We start from the raw sequence: 21,854 nt of genomic DNA, 5'->3' as shown, positions 1-21,854 counted from the left end.
ACACACACACACACACACACACACACACACTTCAAGGTTCAAGGCACAGTCCTCAATTATGATTAGGTTATTATGGTCTATGAGCTGGGATAGTGTATGGTTCGGTCCGAGCCTCTTTGTTTTTCCTTTAATGAACCAGAGCGATGTACAATGCACACACACTATACGGAAGTAATTGTGAGTGGCAAGCTCTGATTGCACTACATGCAGGGGGTTACTGGAGCGATGTGCGGCACTAGTTCTATGCACGAAATCCTCTAATTTAACCCTTTGAAACCACAAGTCCCGGCGTGCAACTCTCAACCCTGACGCCTCCAATCGTCAACGAGCCGTAGGCTACTAACAACTAAATCGCGTCTAAAAGCAGCAATCCTTCTGTGCGGACGAACGGGGAAGGGATCGGTCGATAGCGACAGTCCTTGTCATCTGACAGGCGTATTGATGAGGATCTGTGCAGGTTCATTGATTTAATAGGACTTGGAGCACGCCTGCATCCGACTACCTCTGAAAATACAAGGGATCTTTGTGTGTTTTGGCGTATTGGTGCTGTAACGTCATCGCGTTTGCTTGGAGCTCTATTTGCTTTTTACGCGCTCGTCTAAAAATATACATAGGATTTTCGTGCGACCAAACAACGGTCACGGGCAGGCTGAAAAAATTGTCTAGCTGGAGAAAACGTCAAAAATATTGCATCGGTTTAGCCATTTGTTTTCTCATACCTGGATAATACCAAATATAGTCAGCGATATTTATTGGTGCTCTGTCCTTCCTTTGCGCGTCCCATACTAGTCCGGTGAAGGTTGCCAAAGTTTATTATTAAATCATGCTGAGTTGATGCAAACTAAATCTAATCGACCTATCTGCCAAGTTTGGATATGTCAGATTCATAGTGGATGCCTGTTGCGCTTTGTTGTCTCGCAAACTTTCTGTACCTTAAACCAATTGTATTTAGTTTTAAAAGGTGGCTATTGTGTAGCGAATGATTCAGGTGCTGCTGCTGTAACAGTAAATCAATCTGTCATCGAGTGCAAACATAGGCCATTGTTAGCATTGGGACATTTTCGTTGCTTTGTGTTTCAGTTACTTACGTATTACTCTTAGTTTTATTAAGGCGCATCGCCAAAAGGCTAGTTTAGATTAAATATTAGAAAGGAAAGCACCCTTTGAGGATTCTTTCTTCTTCTCATATTTGCTGTAGAAGAGAAATGGCTTCCCAGGGTTTTTTTCCCACCCATACTGGCTCAAGTTCAGCTAAGTTTTTCATTGTGCTACTGTGTGCATCCGCCATGGTGGCTGGATGTCTTGGACAGACTATGCCATTTGGGCAGACTTCAACGGCGACCACGGCCTCGATGAGCCTCCGGTCACTGATCACGGAGACAGGGGAGATGACGCGCCAGTACGTGGAGTCAATTGTGGGGACCAATGTTGTCGAAACAGCTTTGGAGGTGAGGAAAGAAAATACCTTAGTCTACCAAAAAACTGATTAACGTCTTTTAGCGTACTGATGTTACCTCACCCTTTAACGATGGATTTATGGCGCCTATACATCACGCTTTGTGACCTTTCTTCCTTTTCTATTCTTTTCTATCAAAGCCTAATTGATCAGGACTAACTCAATTGATAAGAAAATTAAACGACTAACGATGCTGTCCATTCCATTTTCTCTCCTCCCCCAATAACGTTTTTGTCGCCCCCCCCCTTCCTCCACAAGTTAATCTCTTTTTATCCCCCCCTTCTTCTCTTCCCCTGTCAAACCCCTTTCCTCTGCCCTAATTTCGTCCCCACTCACTCCTCCTCTGACCTCTCGCGCAACCTCGGCTGTTCCACACTTGGCTCGCCTTCTCTCTGTCCCAGAATGCCGTTGTGTACCTTGAATCTGTGTTTGGTCCAGAGAACATCTATACTGTGGCCATGGTAAGAAAAAAAGTCAAGGAGCTCTACACCATTTAGTCACTCATTCATTTGCTTTGCATAGCCCAGAACACATGTCGGGGTATCCTTTTAGGACAGTGGGACATTGCTTGAAGGGTAGGCTATGCATAGTTCTATGAAAGAAACACCCGTGACTAATGTAAACAGATAGTCAGTTCATATTGCCACACTACTGACATTGACACTTAGGGATATGTTGTCTGCTGCTGCTCATAGGACAGTAGAAGTGCTGTGCGGGTGTATGTATGAGTGAGTGACTGGGTAACAGGTGTGAAACACTTGTCCTCTGACACACTCTCCTTCATCACCAGCCTTCCAGTGTGTGTGTGTGTGTGTGTGTGTGTGTGTGTGTGGGCTCGCGCGCCTGCATGTGAGTATAAATGGCGAGGGTGTCTTGTATCGTGAGCGTGTATTTGCAGTGAGGTTTGTGTTAGTGTGAGAATGCTTGAGTTATGCCTTTCAGTTATAGGGTTTGTCCAGCTGTCATGACATGAGTGTGTCCTTCATACACATGCATGGTCATATTCAGTAGAGCACTGTGTGCAGAAGAATGGGCCCATTGTATCAGACACATATGGAATACCTACACACATAGGAAATCCCCTCTCTCCAATCAATGTTGAAGAATACAGCAATATGAAAGTGCATACAAATCACACCACTTAATTTTGTTTAAAGACTGCCACCAGCTCCAAGTTCTGGAACTGTAGTCTAATTGGATAGGATATTCCACTCCTTGAGTCAACAATATTTCCCAACACATTGGGAGATAGGAAAGAAGTGGTATTTTGGTGAGGTTCCTTAAAATTGTATAGTCAGCATTTTTGTCGTTTTCGACTGACCTGAGCTCATGATCCAACCAATAAGGTCCTGATCTGCTTGTTCATCAGTACTAGTGACCAAACCTCTTTTTTCTTTTTTTGCGAAAGCTGATCTAGATGAAAATGCTGACTTTTAAACAATTTGTTGTACTAGTTAAACACAGAACAGAGCGTTAAACGCAGAACAGAGATGAGGGCTATTTACCAAGATCATTCATCTACTGTGTTTCACATCCGATCTGTAAAATGTCCGTTGATCTTGTCATCGAAAGACCTCAGCCTTCAGAAGCTTATCACTATGGAACTATCCTATAAGTAATTGATTTGTTCCCTTCTTGTCACTTTTTCCCTCCCCATTTCTTACTCTCATTCTCTCGTAATCGTCCTCAACCCCTTATCTCCTCCTGTGCCTGTCCCCTTCATATTTTCTCTCTCCATCTTGTATAGTTCTTGGGGATGCTGCTGCAGTTCTTGGCAGAGGGAGCAGCCAGTGGGCTCAACGTCATCGCCGTGTACGTGTCCGAGATCTTCAGAGCCACTGGAGTGGACGGTGCGTAAAGCCCCTCGTAGCACAATGCTACCCTGCAAAACAATATTATGCGGATTCAGTGTTTCCCACAGAATTGAATTCTATTTGTGGTGGTAGGTTTGCAGAATTAACTTGAATGAAACAGTTTTTAACACATTAGCGCAGCGTGGTTATGATGCTAACCAGATTTAAGCACAATTTAGTAGAACCTGTAAAAATCATTCTGTGGTGGTCAATGTTGATATTGTGGTGGGCCGGCACAAATAAGTCAATGTATGGGAAACACTGGGATTTATCTCTTGTACGTCTGCTGTAGGCAGCTGTCTGCCCAGTGCTGGCTATATTGTAGAGCTGACCAGTTTATGATGGAGGTGGCATTTTTGAAGGAGGTGGCAGTTCTCCCTGGTTTCAGGCTGATTTTCATTGTTCTGTTTCACAAGTGGATTTGCAGTGAGCAAAAATTTTGCCTTGTAGTTAAATCCCAAACACATGTTTAAACTTCACAAACACGCATAGAGTAGGAATGTTGCAAGCAAAAGAATTACAGCAAGGATTTAATTTGTGAAGATTGTTTGTGAAGATTCAGACCTAAGGCTGTGGCTACATTTCTTTAGTTAACATTTTTCTACTGGTGACATGGTTATTTACCATGTGCGAAGAATGATCCTGTGTGTGATTTGTACCGGTAATTTGTAGTAATAAACCAGAGTTACTTTCACCTCATAGCCTTGCTATTGAGTGTGAAAGTATGGCATTTCAGCCTAAGCCCCCATTCCTGATCTGAACAACACAAACGTCACTCCCATCACAGGAATGACAGAAGTGTCTGTGCAGGAACCGTCTGTGTCAGGTTAACGATGTTGCTAGGGGGAGAACAGTAAGGAATCCGGTTGGTCTTCTTTTGAGGGACCCTGTTGCAACACCTCCCGAACAAACTGTTGATGAGAAGAAGGCCAGATTTTGTCCTCATAATGAAGCTAAAGTTACTCCTGTATGTCAGAACAAACAAGATCCCCTAACAGGTTTGGCGGTCTACTGTAAAGGACCATTATAGTTTAGTCGTGAGCTTACTAGCTAAAAACAAACAAACAAACAAACAGGCATCACCAATGGAACAGTTGGAACTGTTCAAATCTAGCTTCCTAATTTTGGAAATATATTTGGTGGTGATGTAATGTTAAATCTGCTTTATTCATGTGCTTGTGTGTGTGTGTGTTATGAAACATAATTCTCCTTTGAAGTCTATGGAACATGGTCAGCAGAATGAAATAAAATGCAAAACTAATACTGGGAAATATGTCATATTTGTTGGAAACCGCTCACATTACAACTGCATTATTTTATAGTTCAGTGACCTTTTGACCTCTATTTTAATGCCTCGATCCCTTTCTTTCCACAGCCAAACTTCCATTTCCACATTTTACTCCAGAGGGTGTTGCCTCAGTAGCAAAGTGGGCGCTTCTGGCTCTGATTGGCTACTGGGTGCTGTCTGTGGTGCTCCGATTGGCTCTGTCTGTGCTGAGGCGGGTGTTCTGGTTGCTGAAGGCTGTCGCGACGCTGTGGCTGTTCGGGCTGATTGTCAGCGACACCAGTGCAGCCACAGACACCACTGCGATGCGATTGGCTGCACTGGTGCTCGGCTACGTTGTGATTGGCTTAGCCACAGGCGGCAAGGAGGCAGCCAGCATGGAGAGCCGTCTCAACGCGCTGGAGGGAAAACTCAAAGCCATCGAGAAAAAGAAGATGGATTGAAAGAAGTGACAAATGGTGGCCAGCGAAGGAGATTCAACTGGTGGTGGCTATGAGTCTGACTTTTGACAGGGGTGTGTCTAGGGACAAAGACTGCGTGTGTGTGTGTGTGTTACTTTCATCATGTCATAATAAAAGAGCCATTGTGCTGTTCATAAGCTGTGTTTCTCTTAATGTTAAAGTCATTGAGTCAGCATGGACATTTTCAGGAGAAGCTTGGCTGTTTGACAATGACCTTCCACAGTCAATGACCCCAAGGTTTTGGTTCTAAATGCTATTTCTATGAACTGTCTGTAATATCCTAAGGTGAATGCACTGTGTCTGCTACAGATGAATAAATCTGTAAAGTGAATCTGCCTTCTTGAGGATTGATTGATGTACTGATCCCAGAATACATTTCAGCTGCAGTGCTTAGAGTGTAGTTACAAGGATTGTCCAAGGATTGGTTCACCATAGGCAACATTCTGACTACACAATGAGTCAATGACAAATAGATAAATCGACGTGTTCGTTCAAATCGATTTGCTTTGCACCTTTGTTTCTTTATGCAAAGGGTTATAACATTATGAATACATGGTATACAAATATTGTTTTGTATTCTTTTTACATTTGCCACTATACTTGGTGAATTTATATTGTTGTATTCCAATGATAGTCCAGTGTCATCATTTACCACTTATATTCTCTCTGTTTTCTTTTTCAGACTAAATAGCTTGAGTTAGCGTTCTGACATCAACTCCCTTATGAGTCAATAATTGTTTTGTTTTTTTACGAGCAAGCTTAGAGAATGAATATTATGACAAATAACACACAAGCATGAAACTTCTGGTGTCTGAACTCCGCTTTACAATGTGAAATATGTTCAGCTAGCTTCATCAGCTAGGACTACCTCCTCTACACATCATAGCTATCTACATCTAACTTACCAGTCTGAACATCAGTCGCAATCAAGACTACTAGATAGATAGATACTTTATTGATCCCCAAGTCAAGACTCAAGAAATTCAAGATTCAAAAATTCAATACTACGGGTTACACCAGTTTTATTTCAACATGTGGTCACGTGAAGAGAAGACTCAAGGCTTCGGACCATTAGCTTTAAAAACAATCACAAGGCATTTGGTTCTTTGAGTGAGGACCAATGGCACTCACGGCCAAATGTACTAATAGCTGTCTATATGCATTTAAGGCAAAGATGGCAGCTTTGGGTCCTCATCAAAATTCAGAGGTCTATGGTTTATTACAGCAATATGTTAAACAGGACAGAGTAATATTCTTGTAAATGGCAGGTAACAGCTTATAACTACTTTGACTATTCTAGTATAGCCTAAATATACTCAATCACATACTATTGGCTAGTTTTCTGTACATGAATTAAGTGTAGTCCTGAACTACAAGAGAACTTCAATGGAGATGTCTAGTCTAGGACTAGGCTTAATCCATACGGGATGCTGGACCTATATTTTTTATTTTATTGTTATACATACACATGACCACAATTTCACACACATTAAGAAAACACAATTCTTCAAATATTACATACATATTACAGATACCGATATGGTTTGCAAAAAACATGTCCACTGATTCAATGACTATCTCAAAGCCTGAGAAACTAAGAGAGAGGTACTGACTTGATTATTATCAACAATAAAGGCCTTGGTATCACTTCCCTGATATCTTTGTATTATTTTGTATATTGTCTATTTAAGGCTTTCATAACATTAAGCATTTTCCTATCTTGCACTTCCTATTGTACAAACCAAATTGATTCATGAAAAACATCTTAAACTAAGACTCCAGAGTTATACTAGATTTTTTTTGCATCTTTGCGGATTAATCTTTGCGTATTTCACTCCTTGGGCCTTCAAATTTGGATAGATTTCAGGAAATGTTTTTGTTTCAAATTACATATTGCACTTTTAAAGCACAAGTATATTTCAAATGTCTCAACCTGTTGATTAGTTCATGTTCAGATAAAATAAACATGTATTCAATAAACAAAACAGCTATAGAAATACAGAGGATGGAATAGAATCAGAGGACAAGCTTGTATGCATAGTATACAAATTAATAAAAAATAAATAAACATATGTTTTTACATACAGAAACGGGGTTTAGTATAAATCTGTAACAGTGGTACTGTAAAACTGAAAAATAGAAGTGCATAATAGTGATACTTGGTGAGGCAAAATGTGACAAGGCCTTGGTTGGTGTTTATATTTCCATGGGAACAAAATGCAGCCGATGCACATAATCGTTTCCCTCGATCGGCCACCAGGATGGCGGGTCAATCAGTGTCGAGAGGTGATGACGTTAGTTTCGAAATTGAAAGTGGCAGTGGTATATGGTAGGAGCAAGGCTCGAAAACATCAAAAAATTGCAGTGAAAGAATGTGTCCATTTATGCAGCAAAGGTACTACATACACCGTTTCCTGACTGCTAATGTGGCTTATTATCCATTTATAAAGGTTAAGAAAAGTAGGAAGTAGGAACGCTAGGAATCCCTGATCAATGTGATTGATTAGGCTGGACCAGTGGTTCTCAAACTTTTTCCATCATTCCCCACTTTGGAGGTGGGGAATTTTCAAGCCCCACCTGAGCCCATCACCCTGGCAAAATGGTCATGTTAAAATATTATTTTCACATTTTGGTTCCATTTCCCGTCTCAATCTGATGATTCTAATTTATTGTTATACTTCATATGTTGGTCTGCCTATGACTCCTATGTTTGTGTGTGGCTATTTTGTTTTGAATCTATGATCTTCCTTGTCAAAAAAGAAAGGCACAAAAAAGGCACAAAATACAAAATGTCCTCCTGTTAAAGATAGGCACAAAATACAAAATGTCCTCCTGTTCATCGCGCCCCACCTTTCATGTCTCTATTCCCCACTAGCGGGGCCCGCCCCACACTTTGAGAACCGCTGGGTTGGAACAATGATTTTAAAGTTACTACAGTCTCTGCCTATGATGGTTGGAAACATTTCCCAATAGAGAGTAGCCAGACTTTCTTCACAAAGTGAGTAAGTCTGGTAGTATCAGGCTACCCATGGTTTTGGTGATAAAACCTCAATATAAACAAAAGGAGCGAGTTTGTTTAAATTTTTCTGCATGAACATAAAAGTAAAATGTTTGATTTAATTCATTATTCATATTCATGCAGGTGTACATGTGGCTTTCCTATCACTTATATATGCACATAGCTGTACATACTGTACGTAGGGAGCGTACCTATGTTCCCCGCTTTGTATGGGACCGGGGAACATAGGACCCTTTTTTTAAAACCCTAACCATAACCCTAATCCTAACCCCGAGCGGGGACCATAGGACCCTTTTTTAAAACCCTAACCATAACCCTAACCCCGAGCAGGGAACATAGGACCCAGGGAACATAGGGATGACCCCCTGTAACATATCTGTTTTTCTCATAATATATTCTGTTAATACACTGCATATATCTATATTATTCTTACTACCATTATATTATTACTGCTACTACATTGCACATATCTGTATGTTGTTCCCACATTGTTCACATACTTGTTCACACAGTTTTATAGGCTTATTGACATGTTAAACAAATGTAATATTAGTATTATTAACCAGTTACCATTTATCTTCTATAACTTACATGTCTTATAATTTATAAATGTATTAATACTATACAGATTTGTTTACCCCTTCCCAACCCGATTGTTTTAGGAAGTTGCACAGCAAGATCATGAACTGCTGCTAAACTGCTGCCTGTGTGTTTCATTTCTGCCCGATAGCTTAGTTTAGCTAAAGAGAAAAGTGTGCTAGCAAGGAGTGTGTGCTAGCCAGACGGCAAAAAGTATAGGCAGCAGGGACTGTTGCTAGCACATCTCTAAATGTGTCCTTATTATAAATAATATTATAAATAATATTATAAAAAGTACTTATTTTGTGCCAGAGTACAGGCAGAGGTCTGAATTTGAGCCTCTTGCATCGACCCTGTAGGGTGCGCTTCATCACCTCTAGCGTTGGCACTGACGTTAACATGAAGGACCTGCAGAAAGAGAACAAGCTGAATGGAACACATAAGACTGCACTACATGCGCTTGTAATATGCTACACTGTGACTTCAGACAAAAGCAACTGCTAAATGAGCAAATGTGAAAAAAGAAAGAAGATCTTTCCTGAAATCAGATATTTTTTTTACCCCTCAAAAGTTGAGCTTGTCTGAGTTGTAGGCGCTGGTGCCAGTGTTGGTGTCCATGCTAAGAGGTGAACTTGTAAGAAAATCATCCAGACCCCCACCCCACCCCTGGAGCTGGTACTGGGGCCCTGGGTCCAGTGGAACACTAGAAACAGGATTGGTATCTGCTCCTGCTCCTCCCCCTCCTACTTCTCCTGCTCCTGTTCCTCCTCTTGTTCCTCCTCCTGCTTCTCCTGCTCCTCCTTCTCCTCCTCCTCCTTCTGCTCCTCCTGCTGTTCCTACTGCTCCTCCTCCGACTGAAGCCTGTTAGAGGACACTTATTTTCATAAATGGGTCCAAAAACCAAGGTATTCCTATCAAATCCTTCATGTGAAAAGAAGCATTATCTGGCAAGCTGTGTTTGGGCATTCATATCGCAAAAAGTATTATTCCTAACCTGCCAAACTTTGTAAGATGGAAAATAAACATGTTGTCAGTGAAAGAAACAAAATATACACTATCACATACAGCTATCTTGACTAATGTATGTGATATAGCTATGGACAATATGACACACTGCAAACAGACATCCAAGCAGTTTCATTGCCTATGTCCTGCTAAAATAAAAACAATCATTTCATAACAACTATTGGTTTTGAGCCACTGTATGTACATGCAAGGAATATATATTACATACCCAAGAAGGAGCAGCAGGAGTATATGGAGGGCAAGGCTCAGAACAGCTGCCTGCCACCTCAGAGTAAGGCTATAATAACAATGCCACAGAACAAGTTTTTCAGTGTAGAATTAAACGATGTTAAACGCAGTCCTTTCCTATATATACAATATACGATCCAAACACTTCAATCCAATTACTATACAGTAAATAGTATGCTGAAGGTGAGGGCAATACTAATATTGGACATCTGAAGTCAGATCAGTGCATTCATACACACAGGCCCAGAAACAGACAGATAAACAAAAGGAAATAAGATGATTCTTCTGTGTGGAGAAGAAAGGAAAGACACAGACTGAAAACGTAAAGTATACGACCCAGTACAAGAGGAGTGCCAGACAGAGGGGTGAAGAAGAGACTGGGCGTCATTATTTAAAGGGCAAGAGGGTGGAGGGATGAGGAAGGAGTGTAGTGAGTGTAGAAGAATGAAGAGACGTAGAACTTGGGGAAGGCTGAACTTACAGGTGGCTGACTATCCATGTGCTGAGGTAACGAAGAATAGGGCTGAAACCACGGTGGACGGTCTGCACTCGCCACAGCCTGTAAGAGGAATGCATAAAGAATAATAATAATAATAATAAGAAGAAGAAGAAGCCAGGAGATTTCAAGATAGTGGATTCCATCCACTATAAAAACACTGGCTCACTGGTGGTCAGCATTTTTTCCACTGATGATTTATGTTGCTACTCTTTGTGACCGGTGTCAAGTGTGCATCCATGGTGACTATAGCTTAAGGCTCAAATTTTCTCTCTTTCTCAAGTTGATAAGTACTTGATCACATTGGATAACTATTGATTCTCACAATTGTGAAAACTTAACTTTAGTTAATCTTTATCAACCGCCTCTGCTTAAGGTAAATTAACTCAATGCGCATAAAACATGGACATGTTGCTCCTTGATGCAATGACTAAGGGCCAAGCAGCATGTCAAACTGATTATTCTTCAAACATCCAACAGAAACTAAATTCAGGTTTGTGAAATTGTGACAAGGAAAGAAGGAGGGAGAAGAGGATAGAGCGAAAGACAGAAAGAGGCTGATTTGATTGGGCAGTGAGGAGCTACAGTCTCTCACCACAGGTGGAGGTGGGAGGGAGGATGTTGGTGTAGACATGGCAACAGGATCCTGCAACAGAAACAAGAGTAGAATAGTGTGAAAGGGTTTTGAAGTGAGCCTGACAGACAGATAGACAGTTAGAGAAATATGAACAGACAGAATGTAATGGTCACCCATTAAAAGTATGTGTTGTTTTGAGCAGGTACTCATTGTGTGTTTATTAATTTGGCTGTTGAAATAATGTAGAAACTAAAATGAGACATTTGGTTATGGTTATGGTTATGGGACTTTGCAGACGCCTTTGTCCACATTGCATTTATACCAGAACTGGTGAAAACCGACAGATGTAAACTCCTATGGATGGGTCTGTCAATCAGCAGGAGGTGTTTGTGGGACGGGGACATTTCTTATGTTCTGTAATCAGGTTTGGTCGGCCGCAGCAGCACAAGCATCTATTGTTTGTTAAGTTAAGTCTTAAGACTACTGATTTTTTTTTACATTTTTGCATTTTTTGTTTATATTCAGGATACAATCTGGGAGGACATTGCCGCCAAGGAACAGACTAGAGAGATGCAGGTTTCTTCCCTCTGGTGGATGAGCACATCATACAGACCATAATCTTATATGCGCACAACGGTACTTGAACATCTGATGTCAACATGTGATTTTTTCCGTTTGTTGAGCGACTTGTTTGCAGTATTACGGTCTTATTTTGGGGTAATCTTGTTAGTTGCCTTGTGTTAGTATGACCGCATCATTTGACTCTTTCTCTCCTCTTGATGAGGAAGCAGTCTCTCAATTGCTTCAGCGATGTCGTCCAACAACATGCCCATTAGATCCTGTCCCGTCCACTCTTCTACAGTCTATGTCACCCGCTGTTCTACCAGCAGTCACACATGTATTTAATGCTTCACTCAGTTCTGGAATAGTTCCTTATTCTTTTAAACAGGCTAGGGTTACACCTCTGCTAAAGAAAAGTACACTTAATCCAACTGAGGTGAAGAACTACAGACCTGTCTCCCTTCTTCCTTTCTTGTCAAAGGTTTTGGAGAAAGTGGTCTTCAAGCAAGTTTGTGACTTTCTTCATCAGAATAATCTACTAGACCCTATGCAGTCTGGTTTCAAGAGTGGTCATTCTACTGAAACTGCTCTTCTGTCTGTGACTGAAGCATTGAGAGTAGCTAAGTCCTCTGCTCAGTCATCAGTATTAATTCTACTAGATTTATCTGCAGCCTTTGATACTGTTAACCATGACATTCTCCTATCTATACTATCTGAACTGGGAATTTCTGGAAAAGCTCTTGACTGGTTTGAATCTTACCTTAAAGGGCGTTCTTTCAATGTGTCTTGGCAGGGACAGGTATCTAAGTCTCATGACCTCACCACAGGTGTGCCTCAGGGATCAGTATTAGGACCCTTGCTTTTCTCTATTTACACCACTTCCTTAGGTGATACCATTCGCTCCCATGGATTTGACTATCACTGTTATGCAGACGACACTCAACTTTACCTGTCTTTCCCACCTGATGACTCTAGTGTTTCCCACCGGATTTCTGCATGCCTTAAGGATATTTCAGCCTGGATGAAAGATCGGCACCTTCAGCTTAATCTCTCAAAAACAGAGTTTTTGGTGTTTCCAGCTAAAACAGCTATTCCCCAACAGATTAACATCCAGCTTGACTCAACTTCACTGACCCCAACTAGATCGGCACGAAACTTGGGCGTTGTAATTGATGACCGACTTAACTTCTCTGAGCATATAGCTTCTATTGCAAAATCATGTCGGTTTATGCTTTACAACATTAGGAAGATCAGACCTTATCTGACACAAGATTCCACACAACTTCTTGTTCAGACCATGGTCATGTCTAAGCTGGACTATTGTAATTCACTATTAGCTGGCTTACCCGCTTGTGTAACAAGATCATTACAGCTGATTCAAAATGCTGGAGCACGCCTGGTCTTCAATCAGCCAAAGAGGACACATGTAACTCCTCTCCTAGTTACTCTCCATTGGCTCCCTATAGTAGCCAGAATTAAATTTAAATCTCTCACTTTGGCCTATAGGACACTAACTAGATCTGCTCCTAGTTATTTTAATTCAATAATCAAGCCTTACATCCCCAACCGCCCACTGCGGTCTTCTGGTGAGCGTATGTTGTGTCGACCAGTCATGAAAACTGGGTCTAATTCCAGACTCTTTTCTTCAGTGGTTCCATGTTGGTGGAATGAACTGCCCAGTGCTCTCCGTTCCTGTGGTAGTTTTGGGTCGTTTAAGAGGGGTCTAAAGACATTCCTATTCAACATATACATAGTTGTTTAAGCGCTTATGTGTTATGGTTTATATAATGTTGTTTTATTTTAATTGGGCTGTTAATTAATTTGACATTATTGTTTATTATTGATATTCTCCTTAATGTAGTCTTAGCATGTCATTGTTTTTATATTATTGATTGAATTGACATTATTGTTTTATTATTGCCTTTCCCCTTTTTTACATTGCTTTTTATTAGGCTATTGCTTGAATTGATATTATTGTGTACTACAACTATTCTCCTTACTATATTTGACCTACATTTTAATCTGTTCCCTGTTCATTTTTAAATATTATTATGTTGTTTTGTATTTATGTGTCGCTTTGGACAAAGGCGTCTGCTAAATCCATAACCATAACCATAACCATAACCATAACCATAACCTGTTTGAATGGTGATGGTGAATGGTGGCACACTACAGCACACTTGGTTGATTTGAATGAATGAAGGAATGACTAGAGCGGACGCATTGGTAGTGGTTAGTGAGGTTCCACCTTCACTGTGGAGTGCTTTGAGTGTTAGAAAAGCGTTATATAAATGTAACATATTGTTTTTGTTGTTGGTTGAGTTGAATGTCTGAATGACTGGAGCGGGCCTACTACACTTTAACCTGCTGTAGAATTCTGGGGTATTCTTACTGTATTCTGATGTGTTCATATGTTACTTCTGTGTGTAGTATACAACAGGGAGAGGTCCATATTATTGTACATAGCTGTGCCTTAGGCCTGTGTACCAGCAGGAAGGTCATACAGGCCGATGTTTAGGAACATCCGAGGAACATCAGTGATAACATGGGCCGAGGGAGACAGCATGTCTGCCTATTCGGGCTAGTATCTCCATCTGGCCCCTGGCCCTGGCCGGGTTTTGTACACTGGTTGGCACCTGCCACGTTGGCATGATTGACGTTTGTATGTTTTAGTATAACAGGCTTTGTCTTAGGTTTTGACAGGGAGACGGATCGAGGAAGCAACCCAAGGAGCATCTTCTGTCGGAAGGCTCAGCAGCCGCTTCTAATAACAACCACAACTGTTAGACTCTGCACAGTTTTACTGTTTGAGACTTAGCCTGTGTTCTGTTATTCATTGTTGTACCATCTACAATAAATCATCATCTAATCGCCGAAATGCATGGATTATAATTACGGGGTGTTTAATGGAAATGTTGGACTGCTTGTGTCTTTATTCGAGCTTCCTGTGTTTACTACCAGAGCAATGTATGTTTACTTTCTTTGCAATTTAACCTGTGTCCACAACATTGATTGGCAGTGGCTGTATAAATGAAAGTCTTCTCCGCCTCTTTTAGCGCATTCTGTAGACATGCAGGCATTTGTTAGAAGATGCCTCTATATATATATATACTTATACTATACTATTTGTTAGAAGATGCCTCTCTTCAGTAGCCTGGAAAAATCCAAATTCATTCACGAAGTGAATAGAGTCTGGTGACTCATGATTGGGATTTGTTTCAAACACTTGCATCGCGACGGGCACTAACTTTGAAATCATTGGGCCAGCCTTACCAACCACATTGATCAGAGATTCCTAGATCAGAGATACTTCGCCTAAACTTTACAAACTGACAATAAACAGCATCGCCAGTTAGGAAAAATTGTAGGTCTACCTTTGCTGTAAATACATTTCTGCATGGTAATGTTTGCAGGTATTGCTGTTTATCACAATAACTTTTGGTTCTGTCTTCCCCTCTCGTCGCTGATTGGCCTGACATTTGTCTTGTCTGAGGGAAACGGTTATGAACTATGGTGTTTTAGACTAGATCTCCCTGACAGAAGCTCTGGTGGGCGTGGGCCAGGCTACCTCTTCAAAGCAGCAACAACTACACTTACATGGATGTGGATGGGCTGAGCGGGGGATGGTGAAGCAACAGGGGCATAGATCTTTTTACAACTCCCACAACACCTCCTCACAAAGCAGCAGCTGCCCAGCAGCAACAGCAGTGTACCGATAACGGAAACAATGTTGGACACCAGCAGGCTTTCATTTGAAGATTCTGAATGGAGGAATTGAGAAAGGGGGATAGAGAGAGAGAGAGAGAGAGAGTGGGTGAGAAAATCAAGGATAAATGTTAAAATGTCCCGAGGGACTGGATGGATCCACTTGTGTCCTAGAAAAATATACTGTAACAAACTGCAATGTTTGTCTCAGAATGTTTTTTATTGGTTTAACACACCAAAACACACGAACACTAATGCCGGGCCAGACACGGCCCTTATGCCCCAGCACTAAACCTCTACTTCAGGCTGTAAAACACACACTAGCCAACCCTGGTTCTGAACACTGTAACTAGCTGTAAACACACACAACTGATTTGATGCATTAACATTCCCAACACTGCATGGTTTCAACATCACATTCATAAACACATCACACACTGCACAGCACCATGGGAGTTCACAGTCCTAAACTAACTAGGCTCAGTTCATTACAATACGTTGAAAGAGGGAGCCGGAGATGGAGGCACATTCATTTGTAACAGCGTGTCCTAACTGCAAGCGAGCATTAGCGTCAAAATCAGTTTGACTGTTCAGATCTGATGCGACAATGCTGTGCAGCGTGATGCGGCGACATGTTTTGAGCCGAACTTTTATCCAACACCCTGTTTCTATTTCTTTTCTGTCTCTCGCATTGTTTTGTTATCTTTTTTTTTCAAGTATATATATATATATTTTAGGGGGCTTTTTATGCCTTTATGGCTTTTTATGCCTTTATGACAGGACAGTGGAGAGTGACAGGAAGTGAATGGAAGAGAGAGCAGGGGTGGGATCCGGAAAGGACCACGGGGCGGGAATCGAACCCGGGTCACCGGCATACGGTGCAGGTGCCCCAGCCAGTTGCGCCAGAGCTGGGGCCGTTGTTTTGTTACCTTGAGCAAGAAATATAGAATGGTATATTTAATGGACACAGTGTGACAGAGAGCACTGATTCTACGCCAGTGTTTCTCAAAGTGTGGTTCGGGGACCACTGGTGGTCTGCAAGCTATCCCAAGTGGTCCGCGAGCAGACGTGGTGAAATATAATGTAGATGAGTTGTTTGCAATATTGAACCAACTTCTATGTTAATCCAAACAGTTCTGCAACACTGTTTATGTAACCTGCGTTGTGTTGAACCTGTGCGATACAGCAGCACCTCGGATCAGGAGGCGAGCGCGCTAACAATTGAGCCAATAGCCCAGGCTACTGGCTCGCATGCCAGCAGCACTCTTGAGGTGTCGGGGAGTGAGGTTTACCAACGTTCCACAAGCACAGCTAAGCTAGCTGGCATCCGTGGTCAGTGAGTTGTTTTTTTAATTGGTTAAGTGGTCCTTGGTCTGAAAAAGTTTAAGAAACACTGTTCTACATGACAGTCAGATGCTCACAATGCAGTTAGGATAAGCTGTTATGCACTGAGGTAGGCTACACTGAAGTCTGAAATAACTGTCACACTTATCAAGAAGATACAACAAAAAACAACTTACCACTGCTATCATAGACATTCATAACAACGGCACGGCTTTTGTTCTTGTCGTGGACCTCATATTGCCCCTTGTCACCTGACTTCAGGTCCGTAATAGTGAGGACCAGTTCACCAAACTCTGCATGCAGGTCTATCCGAGACCCAAAGATTCGGAATGCCTCTTCAGTCACCATGGCGTTCTGGAAAAGCACATGCTTATCCTTGGAGGAATCAATAAATGTAAGCACTGCCTCGGCTAAGGGAACAGGGAACTTTCTCTTGATGGACCCGTCGCTCAAATCGTATTGTCTCTTGAGTTCTGAGATGGAAAGATACTGTTAAGATAGCTCCAATTGAAAATCATGAAATTCAGCTCATTTAAAACATATTTGGGACAAATGAAGGGAGTCTGTTGGAGCACTGCTTTCACTGCACATTCACAGGAGATTTGAATGTGTATCAGCATGCTGTTAAGAGTGCTTAAAAGGAGGTGTTTTATGGTGTACCTGTGACAGAGAGTATAGTGCTGGAGATCTCGACACCGTTCTCCTTCAGGAAAGTATAGCGACCTTCATCGGCGTAGGTGATCTTGACAGCCTCCCAGCGATCATGTGTCACCTCCGCCCTGGCTCCTCGTTTGTTATCTGCGTTGATCCGACTCCACAGAACCCTGCGGTCAGTCGATTTTGGAGTGGTGAACTCCAATATGGACACATTCTTTGGCACCTCCAGACTAAACTTCTCACCATAAGTTACTTCACTATGGACGGAGCAATCTGTGGGAGAGCAAAACAGGGATCAGGTAAAAGCTGAACTATGAAGCCCAAAACCTGGCTGTCTCCAATTGTTTAGATTCTTCAAAGAAATGTTGGCCAGATTTGTGCATGGCTTTGTTTATTGGCTGTGACAAACATCAATAAATTAGTGCTGGTAGCTGACAGCTCATAGTGAATGGAAAGAAGTTAGGAAAGCATGTTCTCACCCTTGAGAATGAGATTGATCACTGGCAATTCCATATTAAACACATGTGGAAAACTCCAACAGTACTCTCCCTCATGCTGTTTCATTACCTCAGGAATGTATATGTAGTTGCCTTTGAACTGATACGAGGGGAGTAAGATCTGGGGGAATAAAAACCAACAGTAAGACATGCACTTTAAAGCCACCCTTAAACTAGAAAGTTGCTAGGTAGGTAATCGCCTACAGGGGGCAGCTTAGACAATGGCAGAAGTGCCGTTCGTCATGTTATGAGGTTATGTGCCATTACAATGATTTTGGAAACGGTATGTTAAGGACAAAAAATTGTTAAGGATGCCTTTAAGACTTTGCTATAGATTTATGTCTAAATGTATGCATTTGGCAGAAGCTTTTCTCTAAAGCTCTTTAGACTGTTTTTGTTATGAGTCTGTTATGAGAAATTACCTGGCAGGACTCAAAGCTGGGTCCTCATGGTTATGTAAGGGGGCGATCAGATAGGATGCGTTTTTTGCAGTGCGGTGCGCCTTTATGTTGTTTCGTATTGGCAGTAAGCGTTTTTTTGCGCTGCTTTTGAGCGCCCTGTGTTTTGTGCGCCTGCTGTGTCTCACATTTTTGCAGAGGTGCCTTGAACGCCTTGAATGAAAACATACTGCACCATGTGTTTTATTAGCGGAAAAGCGCATCCTGTCTGATTGCCCCCTAAATCTACATGTTTGCCGATGGTTTCACTATGGTTGCACTACGACTCCACCTCCAGAGTTTATTATTAAGGATACAATCTATGATTCTGGAAAAAGGTTGGAGAAAGATATTTAAGCCATTGTACCAGTTTGTGTGAGTGTGTGAGTGTGAGTGTGAGTGTGTGTGTGTGTGTGTGTGTCAGAGGAGGAAGTAAGTCATACAAGTCACAGTGCAAGTCTCAAGCAAGTCTCAAGTCTTAACCATCGAGTCTCAAGCAAGTCTCAAGTCTTAACCATCGAGTCTCAAGTAAGTCCCAAGTCACTGTGGTGAAAATTAAGCAAGTCAACAGAAGGGGGTCACTTGCACTTCAGCCTGGTTGGTGGTCACGGAACAGGACGCAGAAGTCAAGAAGGGAGATTCAAGGTCTAACAAGAGCCAAGGAGCAGGACCGGAGCACTCAATGCTTAAAGTGATTTTTATTTGTGCAAACTGACTAACGTTTCAACGCCCATGCGTCTTCTCTGCATGGGCGTTGAAACGTTAGTCAGTCTCAAGTCATAAGTCAAGTCAGTCTCAAGTCAAGTCTTTTATCCATGTTTGTAAAAAGCATGTTTGTCCAAGCAGGTCGCAAGTCCTCAAATTTGCGACTTAAGTCAGACTCGAGTCAAGTCATGTGACTCGAGTCCCCCACCTCTGGTGTGTGTGTGTGTATTGAATTGGAATCATGGACTGCAGCTTTAAACTATCTGAACTATTGACTTATGGTTATGATTATTGAATTTAGCTCACACTTTTGTACGAAGACTTAAAGCTGCAGTTGGCAAGATTTTTTTGATCATATTCACTGAAATGAATCACTATGCTCGGACAGAACAACATAAATCAGCCGTTTTTAGAAAAAAACCCGCACTTCTACCTCCACCTAGAGCCTGTTATTTGTTTTGCAAAAATTCACAGCTCCCGGTTCTTCTGGTCTAATCAGAGCAGAGCTGTGTGAGATCTGACTGTCAATCATAGTCTGGTGCAGTCTGGTGCACACTGACGAGCACAAACTCGATGAGAGGGTGCTCTGTGGTAGTGGGGGAGGGGCACAAGAGTGTAAACATTCAAAATTTTGGCTAAGTCCCCTCAATCTGTCAGACTTGCTGCTTTAAGTGTCCAAAGACACTTATTTTAGACAAGGTCTTCTGAGTGGCTCCACTAATAGACCTATTAAGGAATAACACTAAGAACACACCAGTGTGTGTTAGTTGTGGCCAAGTTTATTCACATGTTTGCAATGTCTACTTACATGAGTCCTGTTTGCCACCTGCTTTTCAGAGCTTCCAGGTACACTTGATTTAAAGAGCAAATCAGCAGAAGGTAACTTTTTTGCAATGGGGAAAAACTGGCCAGGGCATACATATTCAGTATTTCTGTACCCTATCGGAGAAAAAAAAGAGAGAAAAGAGAGGGGGGGGGGTATACCTTGGATTTACATTGGCATATTAATTTCACATTTTTATCCAGAGCAATTTATAATGAGGAGGAGCATTCAAATACAGCCTAAATGGCCTGAAAAGGTTTAAACTAGCCTACCTTTTACAAAGCAAAAAATCTGATGATAGTGCTGCAGAGCTTTACAGAACCCTGGATTCATGGCATATATCCAGAAAATGTGCACTCATTTTACTACATTGTATGCTCATTTCACTAAATCGTACGCAAATTTTACTAAATTGTGTGCACGTTTTATTAAATAGTGTGCTCACTTTACTAAATAGTGCGCTCATTTTAGTAAATTGTGCTCTCATTTTAATTGTTTTTAAAATGAGTGTACAATTTAAGAAAATGTGCACACAATATAGTGAAATGTGTGCACAATTTAGTAAAATGTGTGCACGATTTACTAAATTGAGAGCACAATTTAGTAAAATGAGCGCACTATTTAGTAAAACGTGCACACGATTTAATACAATTTAATAAAATACACAATATACTAAATTGTGCACACTACATAGTAAAATGAGACCACAATTTAGTCAAATTAGTGCACAACTTACTAAAAGCGCACATTCTATCTTGTAATGACAGCTCCTGGACTCCATAGGGAGAGTGTTGTTGTTATGCTATGCATTCGCCAGTAGGTGGCAAGAACGTGTTAATTATGCGATCTGAGGTTGAGGCAGAGAACCAAATCCATGTGCTTTATCGTTACCTTTTCACACAGTTTGAAATAGCATAATGTGCAATTTCTCCAGCAGAGGGGGAAATCCTGCCAAGTTTCCCCTTTAAAGACCGCTGTCACGTCATCCGCTTTGGTAGTTTGAAGAGGTCAGAAGGTTTGAGGTGAGAAGAATAATACGTGGACAATGAATGACATCTGTCACTGGTCTGCTGTGTCTTTAGGCTACTTGTTGTAGGCTGTAGTTATCATGCTACATTAGGCTACAACGTAACAAGTGATCGCTATTTGATAAATGTCTCACTCTCATAGCCCAAGAAATGGAATATCTAGCCTCCTCCTACTGCATTGCCTTCTTGGTTGTTTACTAAACCATTTACAAAGTGACTCACCTTGTCCTGCAGTCGCGGTGACATGCCCTGAAAACATGACATAAATAAAGCTGAATTGGCAACTAATAACAACAGACAATCAATAAGCGAATGTTGTTGGCTACACTCTCCTCTCAACAGCAACTACTCACCCGTAAGTAAAAGCGTGAGAACAGAAAACAAATGCATAATCACTGGAAAAGCAACACTTAGCTATTTTATTTGCCAAGTAGTAACAAACCAAAACTCATTAGCTAAACTATGTTTTATGTATTTTTTTTCTGTGTGTAGATCGGTCGAACATGATAAGGCTGTTTCTGTAGCTTGATCTGCGTGAAGTCAGAAACAAAACGTTTCCAGTAGTATAAAACGTGAGTAAAAGTCCTCAAAGCTTTACTCTGAAAATTAGGTTACACAGGTACATATACACAGTAGTGAGATGTCTGGTTTGTTTTACAACGAGCAAAGAGAAGGACTTTCGTTTTATGCCAATCCTGTTTTGATCGAGAATGGTGAAATAGGGTGTGGCTATTTGTATATCTACTTTTATTTTGACAGCATTAGTTTGATATTAGGGCCTTGTTGTCGGCATCTAAACGTACGCTTTTAGTCCTGTCCTTGCTTAAGCCAGAGGGAGGGATGGTTGGTATTCAGTAACTTTTGGCAAGGTGGAGTTAGAAAAATAAGTGAGAGCATTGTATTGTTGGTGTCTTGTTTGTTTTATCACCCTTTATGTCAATTATATGCTTATGCAGGGATATATTAGGCCAACAGGTGAATAGGCTAAACATTTTAACTAGGCCTACATGTCCCCACAAAACCTACACAGCTGATTATGCACATTAAATCAATAATTTTTGTAGGTTTTGCAGGTTTTCTGAAATATTACGTAGCCTATAGACGTGTAAATGAGCCA

At 41.4% G+C, this 21,854-nt stretch overlaps 2 protein-coding genes across 8 annotated transcripts; one reads left to right on the top strand and one right to left on the bottom strand.

The window, feature by feature from the left end:
* Positions 1-254: 254 nt before the first annotated feature.
* si:dkey-74k8.3 (transmembrane protein 109) lies at positions 255-18,601 on the top strand. Of its 3 annotated transcripts, XR_006025669.1 has the most exons (5): positions 255-1,448; positions 1,858-1,917; positions 3,204-3,306; positions 4,685-5,147; positions 18,581-18,601. XR_006025669.1 is itself a non-coding variant. In XM_042074071.1 (4 exons), exons 1-4 carry the CDS (start codon positions 1,206-1,208, stop codon positions 5,035-5,037), a joined length of 759 nt encoding a protein of 252 aa, XP_041930005.1. In that variant the 5' UTR covers positions 256-1,205; the 3' UTR covers positions 5,038-5,386. The 3 variants fall into 3 exon arrangements, 2 of the variants coding, with proteins under 2 accessions (XP_041930005.1, XP_041930006.1); XM_042074071.1 differs by lacking the exon at positions 18,581-18,601 and having other exon boundaries at positions 256-1,448; positions 4,685-5,386; XM_042074072.1 differs by lacking the exons at positions 1,858-1,917; positions 18,581-18,601 and having other exon boundaries at positions 269-1,448; positions 4,685-5,386.
* LOC121694104 lies at positions 5,989-21,318 on the bottom strand. 5 transcript variants are annotated; one of them, XM_042074056.1, is made up of 12 exons: positions 21,091-21,318; positions 20,960-20,986; positions 20,601-20,698; positions 19,695-19,825; positions 17,727-17,865; positions 17,251-17,520; positions 16,767-17,063; positions 15,139-15,302; positions 10,999-11,049; positions 10,389-10,466; positions 9,888-9,956; positions 5,989-9,514 (listed from the first exon to the last, which is right to left on the bottom strand). In XM_042074056.1, the coding sequence occupies exons 5-12, from the start codon at positions 17,809-17,811 to the stop codon at positions 9,218-9,220; spliced, it is 1,311 nt and encodes a 436-aa protein (XP_041929990.1). In that variant the 5' UTR covers positions 17,812-17,865; positions 19,695-19,825; positions 20,601-20,698; positions 20,960-20,986; positions 21,091-21,318; the 3' UTR covers positions 5,989-9,217. The 5 variants fall into 5 exon arrangements, with proteins under 5 accessions (XP_041929990.1, XP_041929989.1, XP_041929988.1 ...); XM_042074055.1 differs by lacking the exon at positions 20,601-20,698 and having other exon boundaries at positions 5,989-9,079; positions 9,215-9,514; XM_042074054.1 differs by lacking the exon at positions 20,601-20,698 and having other exon boundaries at positions 5,989-9,061; positions 9,215-9,514; positions 21,091-21,317.
* Positions 21,319-21,854: the final 536 nt, after the last annotated feature.

This window comes from Alosa sapidissima, chromosome 20 (assembly GCF_018492685.1).
Source record: "Alosa sapidissima isolate fAloSap1 chromosome 20, fAloSap1.pri, whole genome shotgun sequence".
In the NCBI taxonomy this organism is placed as follows: domain Eukaryota; kingdom Metazoa; phylum Chordata; class Actinopteri; order Clupeiformes; family Clupeidae; genus Alosa; species Alosa sapidissima.
This window is presented reverse-complemented; position numbering and strand designations above follow the sequence as displayed.